The sequence below is a fragment of the Bombina bombina genome, chromosome 1 (assembly GCF_027579735.1).
Source record: "Bombina bombina isolate aBomBom1 chromosome 1, aBomBom1.pri, whole genome shotgun sequence".
In the NCBI taxonomy this organism is placed as follows: Eukaryota; Metazoa; Chordata; class Amphibia; order Anura; family Bombinatoridae; genus Bombina; species Bombina bombina.
In genome coordinates this window covers 891848894-891865874 of record NC_069499.1, presented here as the reverse complement: position 1 = coordinate 891865874, position 16981 = coordinate 891848894, and the positions used below count along the sequence as shown (strand labels likewise).

The following is a 16981-nucleotide window of genomic DNA, read 5'->3' as shown; positions in this document are numbered from 1 at the left end:
GTCAAATTAGATTTGTCCAGCCGTGGGCTATGGCTTATTTGGTAACCGACTGAATTATGAAGTGATCAAATCTAGAATACTCCCATTAGTTTTGCAAGATAATATAAAGTATAATAGCACTTACAATATACTTGGGAAGATCTAGTAGGGCAATTTCACAAACTGCCTTGTAACAAAGGTTACATCCTATGAAAGCTCCATATTTAGGTAAAGTCACTAAGCTCTTCAGTACGACGCATTATAGTACCAATGTTTTTCTATGGAGAGTTTGTGGTTATGCGATGGCTCTATGCACCTGTTAGGGACATGCTTATATAGTGCATTATATTGTTTGCATTTATCTATGTGTTTACCACATGAGAATGGATTAAACACATAGTTATAGTTGGCTCCATAGCAGAAATGCATTATTGGGAGTTGGCTAAGCATATATGTGCAGCCCCCAATCAGCAGCTAGCTCCCAGCAGTGCATTGCTGCTCTTGAGCATACCTAGGTATAGGGTTGCCGGCTATCTTCCATAAAAATACTGGACAATCTGTTGGTGAATATGCAAAGTGGCCTGGGTGGCTACACAATGCTGTGAGATGAGAGACATATAGGTGCGGCGTTCCTAGCAGCGTCTGCGGACTCAGCGAGACAACCGGAAGTGACGCCGGTATCAGTATAGTCCTTCCATAGAGAGCCAACGGAGTGTCGTAGCAGTGGCGAAACCCAGCCACTTAGTAGATGAAGGAAAAAGAAAAAGATGCAGGCACTGCTGTGGGTAACTTAAAAACGATAAGTCTTTATTTGAAAAAGCCATAAAAAATAAACAGCTACAATCGCTGTACAGGCAAGAGCAAAAGGTACAAAAAACGACAGAGGCAAGGCAGGGTAGAAAAATAGACAGAAAATTGTCTGACTAGTTTCGAGTGCAGACTGCACTCTTATTCATAGACATACAGAGAGAGGGCTAGGCCTGCCTTTTAAAGGGAAAACAGTTAACTGAAAATTCAGCTGTTGTCCATTACTGAAAATTAGGACATATACTTCGGTTAACCCCTCAAAGACAAGTCACGCCTAATCTCTGTGTGAAAGATTAAAAACAATGAACAAAATTCTCAGATTATTGTTGTTATATCAAACAGTGTTACACGCTATATCAGTTAGTGTTTTAACGGGGGAGACATATATTAGAGGTAGTTGGCATTTTATGTACTATATCCTAAATGCCTTTTAAAAATTATTATTATTATTATTCTATTCCTGTAAAATAACAAAATAACAATGCTGCCTACCATAACTCTACCTTAGACCCCACTCTTGATCCTACCATGTATATTTTTTACAACTAGGCAACCATTTTACCCCTTGGCTGCCAGTAACATACAAATCAATAATGGTACCTCTTTGGTTGCCATTAAAACACGTAAACAGTATAGATTTTAAAGGGACATTAAACCCAAAATTTTTCTTTCATGATTCAGACAGAGAATACTATTTTAAACAACATTCCAATTTACTTCTATTATCTAACTTGCTTCATTCTTTAGATATCATTTGTTTAAGAAATAGCAATGCACACGGGTGAGCCAATCACATGAGGCATCTATGTGCAGCCACCAATCAGAAGCTATTGAGCCTATCTAAATATGCTTTTCAGGAAATAATATTAAGAGAATGAAGCAAATTAGATAATAGAAGTAAATTAGAAAACGGTTTAAAATGGTATTCCCTATCTGAATCATGGAAGAAAAAATTTAGGTTTAATGTCTCTTTAACCCCCTTGGCTGACCCTCGTTTTTTCTGCTCCATATTTGTAATGCATTGAGGCATTTATACATTTTAGCAGTCATGTATTTTATATAAAAAAAAAAAAAAAAAACTGGACATTTAAATGTTGTATTTTGTATAAATTTTACTGGACAGCCTGCTAAAATATTGGACTGTCCTGTTGAATACTGGACACCTGGCAACCCTACTTAGTTATAGTTTTCAATAAAGAATACCAAGAGAACAAAGTTAAATGAGAAGACTTTTAAAATCACATGCTCTATCTGAATCATATCAGGCCCCCCCAGCCTGTGATCCTATATAAGGAAGTGGCTAAGGTTTTAGGACAGCCGAATGGATTGCAAAAAAAATTTCCATTGCAAAAAGGGGCCCTAGGTGAATTTTTTTTTTTTTTTTTTTTTTTTTTTTTTTTTTTTTTTAAGAAGCTGTGCAGTAGAGGAACATTCAGTATGTCCTGATAACCATATATGTGCTGCTTTATTAATTGTGCTGTAACTGTGAAAATTACTATGAGGTACAAGGCATAAGAATACTAGAAGCAGATCTGGGTCCGGGGATAATAATGGGCTGATAACCGGAAGGTGAAAGTTATTTACAAGCCTAAAATGAATGTTTAAATTAAAGGGACAGTAAGTCACACTTTTAATGATTCAGAGCATGCAATTTTAAACAACTTTCCAATTTTACTTCAATTATTTAATTCACTTTGCTCTATTGGTATCCTTTGTTGATAATCATAACAAGGTAGACTCAGGAGCAGCAGTGCACTACTGGGAGCTAGCTGCCGATTGGGTGGCTGCACATATATGCCTCTTTAATAAAAAATAACTGTTGTGGCACACCTACTATGAATAAAAACGCAAAAGGAAATTAATATCCTGTTGCTACGAAATAAGTGCACAAAATATAAAATCAGCAAACCAATATAAACTTGAATTGGGTTCAATGAGTCCCTTTTTAATCAGTTCGTCCTCGGAGAGAAATAGAATTAAAGAATATTGCAATTGGGACTACAATGTATAAAATCTTCCTTTAATAGATACTGACTAATACGTCATTTCAGAGTTCTTTACACATTATAGTTTTCCCTTATTCATGGCTTTCTTCCCTCCACCTATCCAACAATTAGAAAGTGTAAGAACAGCTGTTATTACAACATTGCTTATAAAAGATAGACAGCTCCTACAAGATAGCTATTTAATAATGGAATTAAAGGGACATAATACCAAGCATTTTTTTTTTTCAAGCTTCAGATAGAGCATACAATTTTAAACAACTTTAAAATGTACTGCTATGATCTTATTTGGTTCATGATCCAGGTATCTTTGGTTGAAAAATATACCCAGGTAGGTTTAGAAGCTGGGAGCTAGCTGCTAATTGGTGGCTACACATAAAAGCCTCTCTCCATTGACTTTCTGTTGTGTTCCGCTAGCTCCCAATAGAATGAAGCAAATTTGATAATAGAAGTAAATTAGAAAGTGGGTTTATAAAGGTATGCTCTATCTGAATCTTAAAGGGACACTAAACCCACATTTTTTTCTTTCGTGATTCAGATAGAGCATGACATTTTAAGCAACTTTCTAATTTACTCCTATTATCAAATTTTCTATATTGTCTTGGTATCTTTATTTGAAATGCAAGAATGTAAGTTTAGATGCCGGCCTATGTTTGGTGAACAACCTGGGTTGTCCTTGCTGATTGGTGGATAAATTCATCCACCAATAAAAAAAAGTGCTGTCCAGAGTCTGAACCAAGAAAAAAGTTTAGATTCCTTCTTTTTCAAATATAAATAGCAAGAGAACGAAGAAAAATTGATAATAGGAGTAAATTAGTTGCTTAAAATTGCATGCTCTATCTGAATCACAAAAGTAAGATTTTGGGTTCAGTGTCCCTTTAAGAGAAAAATAAATAGGTTTCATGACCCTTTAATGACAGGTGAAGATTTATATTTTGCTGAAGATGTCGCTGCTGAATGTAGAAATAGGATGCTGGCGCAAATGCAGTGCAATGCCTTAGAAATATCTTCATGGTCTTAATACAGACAGGGGCATCAAGCTTGAGAACCTGGTTTGTTAATGTCCTGATTAAGCAACATTTCTAAAGCTTATCCATTTTGTATTTTCCAGTATGATTATTTTTCTTTTGTTCATACTTTTGCATAGTTGCCAACTTTTTAAAAAAAAAATTCCAGGGACACTTTTTGGAGCATAGCCATGCCCATTTATGGATTGCATAGCCCCACCCACTCCATTCCACATCAAAGCCATACTAATTGCTTAAGGGAATAGGAAAAAATTAGATAGACATTAGCACAGTTTGTTTAACCTGCTAACTGCTGAGTTGGGGCTGCTGGAATGGAAAACAATATATGTAGATACACTGAGGAATTGTTTGTTTTACTTGTTCTAAAACACTATTGAAAGTTTCACAAGCAGGTGGCATTTTATGTAGTAAATAGTAATTATTGATCTTTGCTGCAGCAGTGATTGTGGGCAGTGGGTTAATAAACACAAAAATGCCCCAGTAAATCTGTATTTTTTTTTGTGTATGTTCTGGGAATTCCAGTCCCAGTGCATGAAGAGCCTGATGTCTTAAGCCTCTGCTAATTAAATGTATTTTTTTAAAGTTTCATAAGTTGTTGAAATAGTGACAAAATAAGTGTAAAGTTTTAATGTCTATAAAACAATGGGAGCTGCCGCATTCTTTGTTACTTTCTGTGCTGTGGCCAATTAGGGGCAATTATAAATTGGTCACTAGAGTGTGCAGCCAATGGCTGTGTGAAATAGAACCGAGCTCTGCGCTTCTAATTCTAACAGAGACTGAAATGCTCACAATTTCAGAATGGAATTACAGAAAAAAAGGGAAAAATAATAAAAGTGTGTGTGTGTGTATATATATATATATATATATATATATATATATATATATATATATATATATATATATATATATATATATATATATATATATATATATATATATATATATATATATATACACACTCTGAACCAGATTCAGCAAGAAAGAGCTATAACCCTCAGTAACCAGCTAGTGATTTTGGCAACCACAACTGCAGATGATGCCGGAAGCTACTACGTCCAGGCAGTGAACGAAAAGACCGGGGAGAATAAGTAAAGTCCGTTCGTTCGTTTATCTCACCATTGCAATAAAGAAGACTGCCAGCGACATTTCCGATATCCTACGGTCTTTGTGGTGAGAACTATAACTGGCTGGCCGATTACATCCATATCTAAGAGGGAGAAGCCACAAGCCCTACAGTTGAAATACTCAGAACCCCTGGATATAAGTTTTAAAGAAACATATGCAGAAACTTTTTCTTGCCTCATAAGTTTGAGGGCCTGGTCGGTGAGTACCGAATTTGCAGCCATATTTAAGAATATCATATCTGTACCTGTTTACCAACAACATAAAGTATAACCCGCTAAGAACTGTTAAACTACTGGACTTTGATCTGAGCTATATATAATCGAAGCTCACTTGAATGACAACATACACCTATTTCTGATTATTATTTTTTTGGGTTTAGCACATTATACCATCTTTACCATTTTTATGATTTGTTGTTATTATTTGTAACTGTGTATTTATCTGTCTTAGAAATATATTATTTCTTTTATTGTCAAGTTTAGCTCTGCAGTTTGAATAGATTGTACACAGAACTGTTTCCTAACATAACTGTATAAAGGGTGCATTCGCTGCGGCTTTATATGACTTATTCTGGTGTTATTTTTCGTATCACCTATATATAATCTATTTATCTTAGTCATTGTACTTAAAGGTACATGAAACACAAAATTTTTCTTTCATGATTCAGATAGAGAATACAATTTTAATCAACTTTCTAATTTACTTCTATTATCTAATCTGTTTCATTCTTTTTGTATCATTTGTTGAAGGAGCAGCAATGCACTACTAGTTTCTAACTAAACACATGGGTGAGCCAATCAAATTCAATATATACAGTATATTCAGCCACCAATCAACAGCTAGAACCTAGGTTCTCTGCTGCTCATGAACTTGCCTAGATAAACCTTTCAGCAAATGATAACAAGAGAAGGAAGCAAATTAAATAATAGAAGTAAATTAGAAAGTTGTTTAAAATTGTATTCTCTATCTGAATAATGAAAGAAAAAGTTTGGGTTTCATGTCCCTTTAACCCCTTAATGACCACAGCACTTTTCCATTTTCTGTCCGTTTGGGACCAAGGCTATTTTTACATTTTTGCGGTGTTTGTGTTTAGCTGTAATTTTCCTCTTACTCATTTACTGTACCCACACATATTATATACCGTTTTTCTCGCCAAAAAACACCCATGCTAAATAGTTTCAAAATTTTGTCCTGAGTTTAGAAATACCCAATGTTTACATGTTCTTTGCTTTTTTTGCAAGTTATAGGGCCATAAATACAAGTAGCACTTTGCTATTTCCAAACCACTTTTTTCCAAAATTAGCGCTAGTTACATTAGAACACTAATATCTTTCAGGAATCCCTGAATATCCCTTGACATGTATATATTTTTTTTTAGTAGACATCCCAAAGTATTGATCTAGGACAATTTTGGTATATTTCATACCACCATTTCACCGCCAAATGCGATCAAATACAAAAAATCGTTCACTTTTTCACAAATTGTTTCACAAACTTTTGGTTTCTCACTGAAATTATTTACAAACAACTTGTGCAATTATGGCATAAATGGTTGTAAATTCTTCTCTGGGATCCCCTTTGTTCAGAAATAGCAGACATATATGGCTTTGGCGTTGCTTTTTGGTAATTAGAAGGCCGCTAAATGCCACTGCGCACCACAAGTGTATTATGCCCAGCAGTTAAGGGGTTAATTAGGGAGCTTTTAGGGAGCTTGTAGGGTTAATTTTAGCTTTAGTGTAGTATAGTAGACAACCCCAAGTATTGATCTAGGCACATTTTGGTATATTTCATGCCACCATTTCACCGCCAAATGCGATCAAATTGAAAAAAAAGTTAAATTTTTCACAATTTTAGGTTTCTCACTGAAATAATTTACAAACAGCTTGTGCAATTATGGCACAAATGGTTGTAAATACTTGTCTGGGATCCCCTTTGTTCAGAAATAGCAGACATATATGACTTTGGCGTTGCTTTCTGGTAATTAGAAGGCCGCTAAATCCTGCTGCGCCTCACACGTGTATTCTGGCTAGCAGTGAAGGGGTTAATTAGGGAGTTTGTAGGGAGCTTGCAGGATTAATTTTAGCTTTAGTGTAGAGATCAGCCTCCCACCTGACACATCCCACCCCCTGATCCTTCCCTCCCCCACCCCACAATTGTCCCCGCCATCTTAAGTACTGGCAGAAAGTCTGCCAGTACTAAAATAAAAGGTTTTTTTTAAAAATAAATCAAATTTTTTTAGCATATTTACATATGCTAGGGTGTAGGATCCCCCCCTTAGCCCCCAACCTCCCTGATCCCCCCCCAAAACCGCTCTCTGACCATCCCCTCTGCCTCATTGGGGGCCATCTTGGGTACTGGCAGCTGTCTGCCAGTACCCAGTTTGCAAAAAAAAAAGGGCTTTTTTTATATTTATTTGGCTTTTTTCTGTAGTGTAGCTCCCCCCCCCCCACACAGACAAACCCCCACCACCTTGCTGATCTTTTTTTTAAAAAAAAAATATTAGGGCATTTAAACATTTTTATTAACACATTTTCTGTAGTGTAGCGGTTCCCACCCGCTCCCTCCCCGTGCACGCGCCCGCCCCCGCCCTCCCGTGCACGCACGCGCGTCCGTGCGCTCCCCCGCTCATCCCCGCCCACGATCCCGCCCCCCCTGCACATAACCAGGGCCATCGATACCCGCCTCCCGGTCCGGCTCCCACCCACCAACGCAGGGAACCACCGATCTCCGGTGCAGAGAGGGCCACAGAGTGGCTCTCTCTGCACCGGATGGCTTAAAAAAGTTATTGCAGGATGCCTCCATATCGAGGCATCACTGCAATAACCGGAAAGCAGCTGGAAGCGAGCAGGATCGCTTCCAGCTGCTTTCCAAACCGAGGACGTGCAGGGTACGTTCTCAGGCATTAACTGCCTTTTTTTTTGAGGACGTACCCTGCACGTCCTCGGTCGTTAAGGGGTTAACTTGATATTATTTGGAGACAATATACATACTCCATACAGTTGAATCTTGTGCGCTGTAGTCAAACTCTTTCTTACTAACTATATATATCATTTTATATTGCCATCTCAAATTGTTTAATGTCCCTTTTAAAGAAGACTAGAGGAAAAAACTTACAAATCGTAAATAAGACTAAACTAGAGACAATAAAGTTAACTCATAAACTACAGCGCCCTCTGTGGTGGGAATACTGCACACAATATTGGCTAAATGCAGACTTAAAGGGACATAATACTCATATGCTAAATCACTTGAAAGTAATGCAGTATAACTGTAAAAATCTGACAGAAAAATATCACCTGAGCATCTCTGTGTAAAAAAGGAAGATATTTTACCTCACAATTTCCTCAGCTCAGCAGTGTAAGTTCTGTGTAAAGTTATACTTCAGCTGCTGTCCAGCTGCAGGTTAAAAAAAATAATGAAAAAATGAACAGCATCCAATCAGCATCACCAGTTATGAGGTCATGAACTTTTACTGTGATCTCATGATTGATATTTCACTTAAAGGGACAGTCTAGGCCAAAATAAACTTTTATGATTCAGATAGAGCATGTAATTTTAAACAATTTTCCAATTTACTTTTATCACCAATTTTGCTTTGTTCTCTTGGTATTCTTAATTGAAAGCTTAACCTAGGAGGTTCATATGCTAATTTCTTAGACCTTGAAGCCCACCTCTTTCAGATTGCATTTTAACAGTTTTTCACCACTAGAGGGTGTTAGTTCACATATTTCATATAGATAACACTGTGCTCGTGCACGTGAATATATCTGGGAGCAGGCACTGATTGGCTAGACTGCAAGTCTGTCAAAAGAACTGAAAAAAGGGGCAGTTTGCAGAGGCTTAGATACAAGATAATCACAGAGGTTAAAAGTATATTATTATAACTGTGTTGGTTATGCAAAACTGGGAAATGGGTAATAAAGGGATTATCTATCTTTTAAAACAATAAAAATTCTGGTGTAGACTGTCCCTTTAACTCTAATGAGATTTCATAGTAAACTTCCTTAAACTGAATAGGGAAATAAGATGAGTGTGCATGAGGCTCACTCCCTTGCCTGTCTTGGGACAGGCATACTGATTTGCTGATTAAAGTCCTTTACAATAGGGTGTGAATTTTTAGGACATTTTGAGGTAAAATATATTTTCTAGTTCGTTTTTTAAAGCTATGCTGCATCACTTTTAAGTGTTTCAACATTTGGGTATCATGCCCCTTTAATAGAACAAGGGACACACTTGAAAGGCAGGGACAGGAAGCCAAAAATGGTAAAGACCCAAGAAAAACAGGATAGTTGGCACTTGGCAGCTGTGCTTTTGTGACACTGCAACATCCATTGGTCCCGATATTAAAGTAACTGGGTATGGTTTAAATGTTGATGGATTGGAAGCTGATGTACTTATATGCGGTTTTCTATCTTTCTACCTTTAATCAGTGAAAACTGATGTAGACATCTATCGGCAAGCGCTACCCAGGTGCTGAACCAAAAATGGTTTGTCTCCAAAGCTTACATTCCTGCTTTTTCAAATAAAAATATTAAGAGACAAAGAAAATTTAAGAATAGGAGTAATTTAGAAAGTTGCTTAAAATTGCATGCTTTATCATAACCATGAAAGAAATAATTTGTTTTTAGTGTCCCTTTAAATTGTCACAAAAAAAGGCAAAATAAATAATGAAGTTGCATAATAAGATTTAGATCACTTATAATGTATTTTGGGCGAGGAAATGCTTGTTGGAATTGGCAGGATTCTACACTTAGACACTTTTTTTTTCTTCCTGTCTGCCATGAGATCAACCGTTTCTCATCCTGCCAAAACATTCACAGCGCAGCTGCTGCAACAGAGACCTAAAATCTACTACTGACACAGCCATATTTGAGAAAATGCTAGAGGATGCTAGGAGGATCCAATGTTTGCCCCACACTAGAGACATCTCTGTGTATATACGAATTACAGTGAAACGATCAATTTCTAGGTGTTGGAAACATGACTTAATCTTCCCTGACTTGGAGTATTAGATATTGCTATATACATAAAAAAAAAAAAAAATGGTGACATAGGTTTCCCACACTAGAGGCCAATCTGCTCTTTATTGTGAGATGTAGGAACCATGGAATATTTGACATCATAAAATAAAAATGTAGGTTAATATGAGTGCTGATTTCCTATATGTTTGGGGAACTCAGATAATGTCACCATCATGTAGGAGGAGATATATATACATAGAAACACCCAGTACTCACCAGCTAGCTCACAGCTAAGATAAAATCACAACTGGAAAGGTTAGTCACCGCATCTGGCCAAATGGGAAAGCTCAGGCACCACGTCAAGGTCCTTTCCACCGGTGACATCACAGCTTTTTTGGTGTGCTATTTAGCACCCAGGGCTGGATGTTACTGAGTCATAGGATGTGTACCTGATCCGGTCTTGGAGTGCAGTTCCCTTCCATGTTTTGTATTTTCTATGGGTGATTACAGCCACCTGTGCACCCCTTCTTTGTTCTGAGTTTGTTTGGCTTTGTGAGCTCGCATGATGGTGTGCCTGTGTTAGGGACTCAGGCGGTGGAAAGGACCTTGACGTGGTGCCTGAGCTTTCCCATTTGGCCAGATGCGGTGACTAACCTTTCCAGTTGTGATTTTATCTTAGCTGTGAGCTAGCTGGTGAGTGCTGGGTGTTTCTATGTGTTGTATTACTTTTTATTTGTAATCTCCCTTGTTTCTTGCACCCATTCCGGACTGGGGTTAACTGCCTGTGGCTCTGGTGACATCACAGCTTTTTTGGAGTGCTATTTAGCACCCAGGGCTGGATGTTACTGAGTCATAGGATGTGTACCTGATCCGGTATGTATATATATATATATATATATATATATATATATATATATATATATATATATTCTTATTGAAAGACTATTCTTTATTTTCTCTTGGTTGCTCATTCTGTGTGATGCTGATTTGTCCTGATATCTGTTATACCATTGTGGGTTGCAACTATATATATTCTATAGTACTATATATACTGCGTATACTTTTTTTTCATGTTAAAATGAAAATTTTAATGCTGCATTTTAATTCTATTCATACCATTCATTTGTTACAAGAAATCTATACATAAAAGAACGATGTGAATAAAAATGACATGCGCTAATTAATTAGAGCTTGTGTTCTCTTTACTACTCCCAGAAAGGTGTTAAGCACTTGGTTAAACTACAGCTCAGGAGCCACAGCACATACTGAGCAGAAACAACCAATGAGCCAATCAGCAGCGACAGTGACACAACTTGGTTAAACACATAAACTTGAAGGTTCCATAGTGCTAAAATTACATGCATACATTAGAATAAAATAATTCATGCTGAAAGTTCCTTTATTTGTTTGAAGCGTTTGCCACACTGAACTCCTCAGGCAGCCCACGGTAGAACGCTATTTTGTTGTGAGGTGAAGTTTCCACCTGTTAGCTAATAGCCATGCGGGCCAGCTGGCACCATGCTGGATAGCTAGCATGCTATTGGCCAAGAGGTGGAAAGGTCACATCACAGCAAAATTAGCGTTCTGATGTGGGCTGCCTGAGGCACTCAATGCCACGAACACTTCAAACAAATAAAGGAACTTTCAGCATGAAGTATTTTATAGTTCATGAATGAAAGTCCCCTTTATTTGTTCCACTGGTAAATCCTAGTGTTTCACAAATGCTAGGATTTACCATCACTGTAATGTCAGCACTCTCTGCTTTCTCTCAGTTCAACAACTTTTTTTTTATATACAGTGGATATAAAAAAGTCTACACACCCCTGTTAAAATGTCAGGTTTCTGTGATGTAAAAAAAATGAGACAAAGATAAATCATTTCAGAACTTTTTCCACCTTTTAATGTGACCTATAAACTGTACAAATCAATTGAAAAACAAACTGAAATCTTTTAGGTAAAGGGAAATAAAAATAAAAAAATAAAATATGGTTGCATAAGTGTGAACACCCTTTCATAACTGGGGATGTAGCTGTGTTCAGAATTAAGCAATCACATTCAAAATCATGTTAAATAGGAGGAGTCAGTACACACCTGTCATCATTTAAAGTGCTTCTGATTAACCCAAAATAAAGTTCAGCTGTTCTAGTAGGTCTTCCCCAACATTTTGTTAGTCGCATCCTACAGCAAAAGCCATGGTCCGCAGAGAGCTTCTAAAGCATCAGAGGGATCTCATTGTTAAAAGGTATCAGTCAGGAGAAGGGTACAAAAGAATTTCCAAGGCATTAGATATACCATGGAACACAGTGAAGACAGTCATCATCAAGTGAAGAAAATATGGTGCAACAGTGACATTACCAAGAACTGGATGTCCCTCCAAAATTGATGAAAAGACAAGAAGAAAACTGGTCTGGGAGGCTGCTAAGAGGCCTACAGCAACATTAAAGGAGCTGCAGGAATATCTGGCAAGTACTGGCTGTGTGGTACATGTGACAACAATCGCACATATTCTTCATATGTCTGGGCTATGGGGTAGAGTGGCAAGACGGAAGCCTTTTCTTACAAAAAAAAAAACATCCAAGCCCGGCTAAATTTTGCAAAAACACATCTGAAGTTTCCCAAAAGCATGTTGCAAAAGGTGTTCTGGTCTGATGAAACCAAAGTTGAACTTTTTGGCAATAATTCCAAAAGATATGTTTGCCGCAAAAACAACACTGCATATCACCAAAAGAACACCATACCCACAGTGAAGCATGGTGGTGTCAGCATCATGCTTTGGGGCTGTTTTTCTTCAGCTAGAACTGGGGCCTTAGTCAAGGTAGAGGGAATAATGAACAGTTCCAAATACCAGACAATATTGGCACAAAACCTTCAGGCTTCTGCTAGAAAGCTGAACATGAAGAGGAACTTCATCTTTCAGCATGACAACGACCCAAAGCATACATCCAAATCAACAAAGGAATGGCTTCACCAGAAGAAGATTAAAGTTTTGGGATGGCCCAGCCAGAGCCCAGACCTGAGTCCAATTCAAAATCTGTGGGGGGATCTGAAGAGGGCTGTGCACAGGAGATGCCCTCGCATTCTGACAGATTTAGAGTGTTTTTGCAAAGAAGAGTGGGCAAATATTGCCAAGTCAAGATGTGCCATGCTGAAAAAATCATTAACAAAAAAGACTGAGTGCTATAATAAAATCATAAGGTTCTTCAATAAAGTATTAGTTTAAGGGTGTTCACACTTATGCAACCATATTATTTTTGTTTTTTATTTTTATTTCCCTTTACATAAAAGATTTCAGTTTGTTTTTCAATTGAGTTGTACAGTTTATAGGTCACATTAAAGGTGAAAAAAGTTCTGAAATGATTTATCTTTGTCTCATTTTTTTACATCACAGAAACCTGACATTTTAACAGGGGTGTGTAGACTTTTTATATCCACTGTATATCCAGCTTCTTTCTCAGAAGAACCCTAGTTAATGTTGATAACTGCTCTGCTATGCACTATTTTTGTGACTGTATTACTGTATCTAGCATTATTTAATTTGTTATAAAATAAAAAATATTTAAAAAATGACTTCACAATATGGTGTTTACAATGAATAAACCTATGCAAAGAAGGAGTGGAGTAGTGTGTGTGGTGTGGGCAGGTAGTGCGTGGGATCAGAAGTAACCTTTTGGACTGGCTAGTAGCTTAGGACTTGAAATTGTAAACCCTGTTTTGGGTATACATTTTCTATATGCTCTTTGTCTGGGGGAGAAGCAATCTGTTATTTCAATTACACTTCAAAAATTACAATGTCTGTCCTTTTTAACATCTCTTTTTTTTTTATTATTGTTGTTTGTGAACCCTTGAGTCTCTGTTTATTCGTGTAATCCTATTGTTATCTCTGTGGCAAGGGGATCATAAAGTGGAGTAATTGTGACCTCCACTGTCCTTGAACAGTGATGCATAAAACATAATGAAACCACTGACCTGTAACTGCATGGAAAAACTTCTGAGTGAGGGCTTGGTGAGGGGGGCACTATATGAGCCAGAAAAATGTATCTTTATTTTTTAACGTGTTGATTTTTTTAATTTTATTTTTAAATGCCGTTTCTTGTGAACATGAGCAAGCATAGACTTTTTACTATTCACAAAACAGCAGAAATTGTCGTGTATGTGTATATACGTGTGTGTGTGTGTGTATATATATATATATAAAATTATGTGAATTTCAAACCTTGTATAAAAAAAAAAAAAAAAATGTAACTCTTTTGCTTTCTATTGTGTCAAGGTACAGGTGTCAAAAAAGCCAGCACTGTCACTGACTTGCAAATGTGCACTGCTTCTGTCCAACAATATGTACTGTATGTCCCAAGATGGTGGCGTGGCACTCGGTATACAGATGCAGATTATTACCAACTGGCTTCTGTAATGGGTTAAAATAGGAGAATAGCTTGGAAGAGAGATGCAGGCACAGGAGGAAAAAGAATAGCATTGTGAATAGTAACTGCTACTGTAGTTGTACACATCAGGTTAATGTCCCTTTAAGTTGACATTCAACAGCAGCAGCAAAGGAGTTAAAGGAATAGAGGGCAGAGAAAGGCAGAATGTCGATGGCTGTGTGGCAAAGCTTTGGCTATGACGTCCACCCTTGGAGGTCTGAGGTGCAGGAGGCAGATGACACTGGATCTAGCCTGCAGCTGTCTGAGGGTTCAGTGTATGGGTAACGGGCAGGCACATCCTCTCCTCATTGTGTTTCTCCCGTGACAGGCTGCAAAGTCTCTCTCATGTCCCAAACACCGAGGGCTTAGCATGTTGCACCCGACCACTCTGAATGGAGGCGCAAGGTTTAAAAGTAAGTGCTGATTGGGAAAACACAGGAGCAGAATGTTTATAGCTAAGCAAGTGGGGAGCAAGTTCTAATCTGCCAGATAACTACTGATTGCATGTTGAGAGTTTGTATTTAGTGCCTGGGGGCTAGATAAGTTTTGGGTTTTGGAACCTTAAAGGAACAGTGTACTGTAATTTTTTTCCCCCTTAATGTGTTTCCATTTATTTGTTTTTACTAGCTACAGAGTATAAAATGTATGAGAATTTGCTTTTTAAGGTTTATTTGTGTATATAAAATAGATGATTTTGTGTTTTGAAGCCATAACCTAATAAAATGGGTTGAGCTTGTAGGTATAATCAGACCACATTACTTTATCACATTATGTACATAATAATGCTTCTTTATCTTATATCTGTCTGTAAGCCAAAGACCAATACTTGGAGAGAACAATGGTAAAAAAAAAGTATTATCTTATCTCTTCTATACCCCACTGGGAGTGTACTTTCTTCTGCTGGCTGCATTTACACAGTTTATCTATAACTTGGACCTAAGGCTGGAATCTTTCAGAATAGGTGGAGATACCACAGACTAAATAAACTATTTCAAATACCAATATAATGGTAAACCATTTTATACACTCCAGCAGGTAAAGTGGATCATTGGGAACAAATTAAAGGGTAACACATTTTTTGAGTAAACTGTCCTTTTAACTATTTGGAATGCACATGTGTTTCTCAGACTTTTTGATCCCCTCTATCCTTCAATAGATTAACACAGAAACGACTGGAGGTGATTTATATAAAAAGGCTTTTACTTAGTCATCTTTTTGTCAGATGAAGTGCTGAGGTTCTCTTCTCCCAGTTTTTGCATGTGAAATAGCATTTGCCAGTATAGTAAGGGAATAGCTATAGCGAATAATGCAGGTAGAGTGTGGTGGAATTAGTCCAATAGGCTAGTCCTGTATCCACTATTAAATCACTTTTAAAGGAACAGTCTACACCAGAATTTTTATTATTTAAAAAGATAGATAATCCCTCTATTACCCATTCCCTAGTTTTGCACAACTAACAGTTATATAAATGCACTTTTTATCTCTGTGATTACCTTGTATCTAGTCCTCTGCAAAATGCCCCCTTATTTCAGTTCTTTTGACAAACATTTATTTTAGCCAATCAGAGCTGGCTCACCTGAACTCCAAGTGCGTGAGCACAGTGTTATCTATATGACACACATGAACTAACACTCTCTAGTGGTGTAAACTGTCAAAATTCCCTGAAAGAAGAGTCGGCCTTCAAGGGCTAAGAAATACCAAGAGAAAACAGCAAAATTGGTTATAAAAGTAAATTGGAAAATTGTTTAAAATTACATTCTCTATCTGAATCATGAAAGTTTATTTTGAACTAGACTGTCCCTTTAATGGTATCCTGGAATAAGTGACTCTAGATTAGAACCTGCCTTTTCTACTCAGACTTTGCTGAGATTATGATCAAGCATTAAAAATAAATATCTATTTACTTATCTATCAATATTTATTTGATGAGCACACCACCCGGTCGATTTTACTGACTACCAGGTTAAACATTAAGCCAATATTCATATCAATATTTTTCACAAATTCTATTTAAATTAATTTGTTAAATGTATGCAAATAATGTGTGTTTTGTATAGCTTAAAGGGATATGAAACCCCAAACATCTTTGTGATTCAGACAGAGCACACCATTTAAAAAAAGTTTCCATATCCCTTCAAGCAACATTTAATAACGTTTAAATAAAAGGAAATGTTATAGATAAATATATATATATATATTTTATAAATTGTCAGGTTTCTCCCATTTTGTTATGAAGTATTTCTTTGTTATAGCTAATAACAATCTATGGATTTGATTGTAAGCTCTTTGCTGCAGTTTTTTTCCTTCTTATTTCCTTTGAATTCAGTTTATGGTGCAGTAAAGATCGACCGTCTCTGCCAAATAGGCAATCAAAACACCCTGTGCTCAGTACCAACACCAAAGTGTTTATTATATATTTATTGCTTGTGTCCGGGTTGCACAGGTTCAGGGCAGGTTACAGGCAGCTGCTGTTGTCGTACTAAACAAAGTGCATGTTTGCTGTCTTATCCTGGCCTTAGACTCTGATCAGTAATGCACGTTGTGTACTGGGAAAAAAATCTTTCAATAAGAGTAGACCTATGTTTGTGGAGAAATGAATTACCCCAAAAATACAGGACAGGACATCGTCAAAATGTAACACTGCAAAGTAGGAAAAATAT

The 16981-nt window shown here is 37.0% G+C and overlaps 1 protein-coding gene across 2 annotated transcripts in view; it reads left to right on the top strand.

Moving 5' to 3' along the window:
* Positions 1-16981, top strand: part of LOC128646112 (solute carrier family 12 member 4) — a 270698-nt gene that overhangs the window by 70982 nt on the left and 182735 nt on the right. Inside the window, exon 1 of one of the 2 annotated variants that reach the window (XM_053699565.1) lies at positions 14656-14734. The exons of the other annotated variant lie outside the window; for it this stretch is intronic. Within the exon in view, the coding sequence (XP_053555540.1) occupies positions 14692-14734 (43 nt within the window). The 5' untranslated portion in view covers positions 14656-14691. Of the gene's footprint in view, positions 1-14655; positions 14735-16981 lie in introns of those variants that run through there. 2 annotated transcript variants of the gene reach the window in all.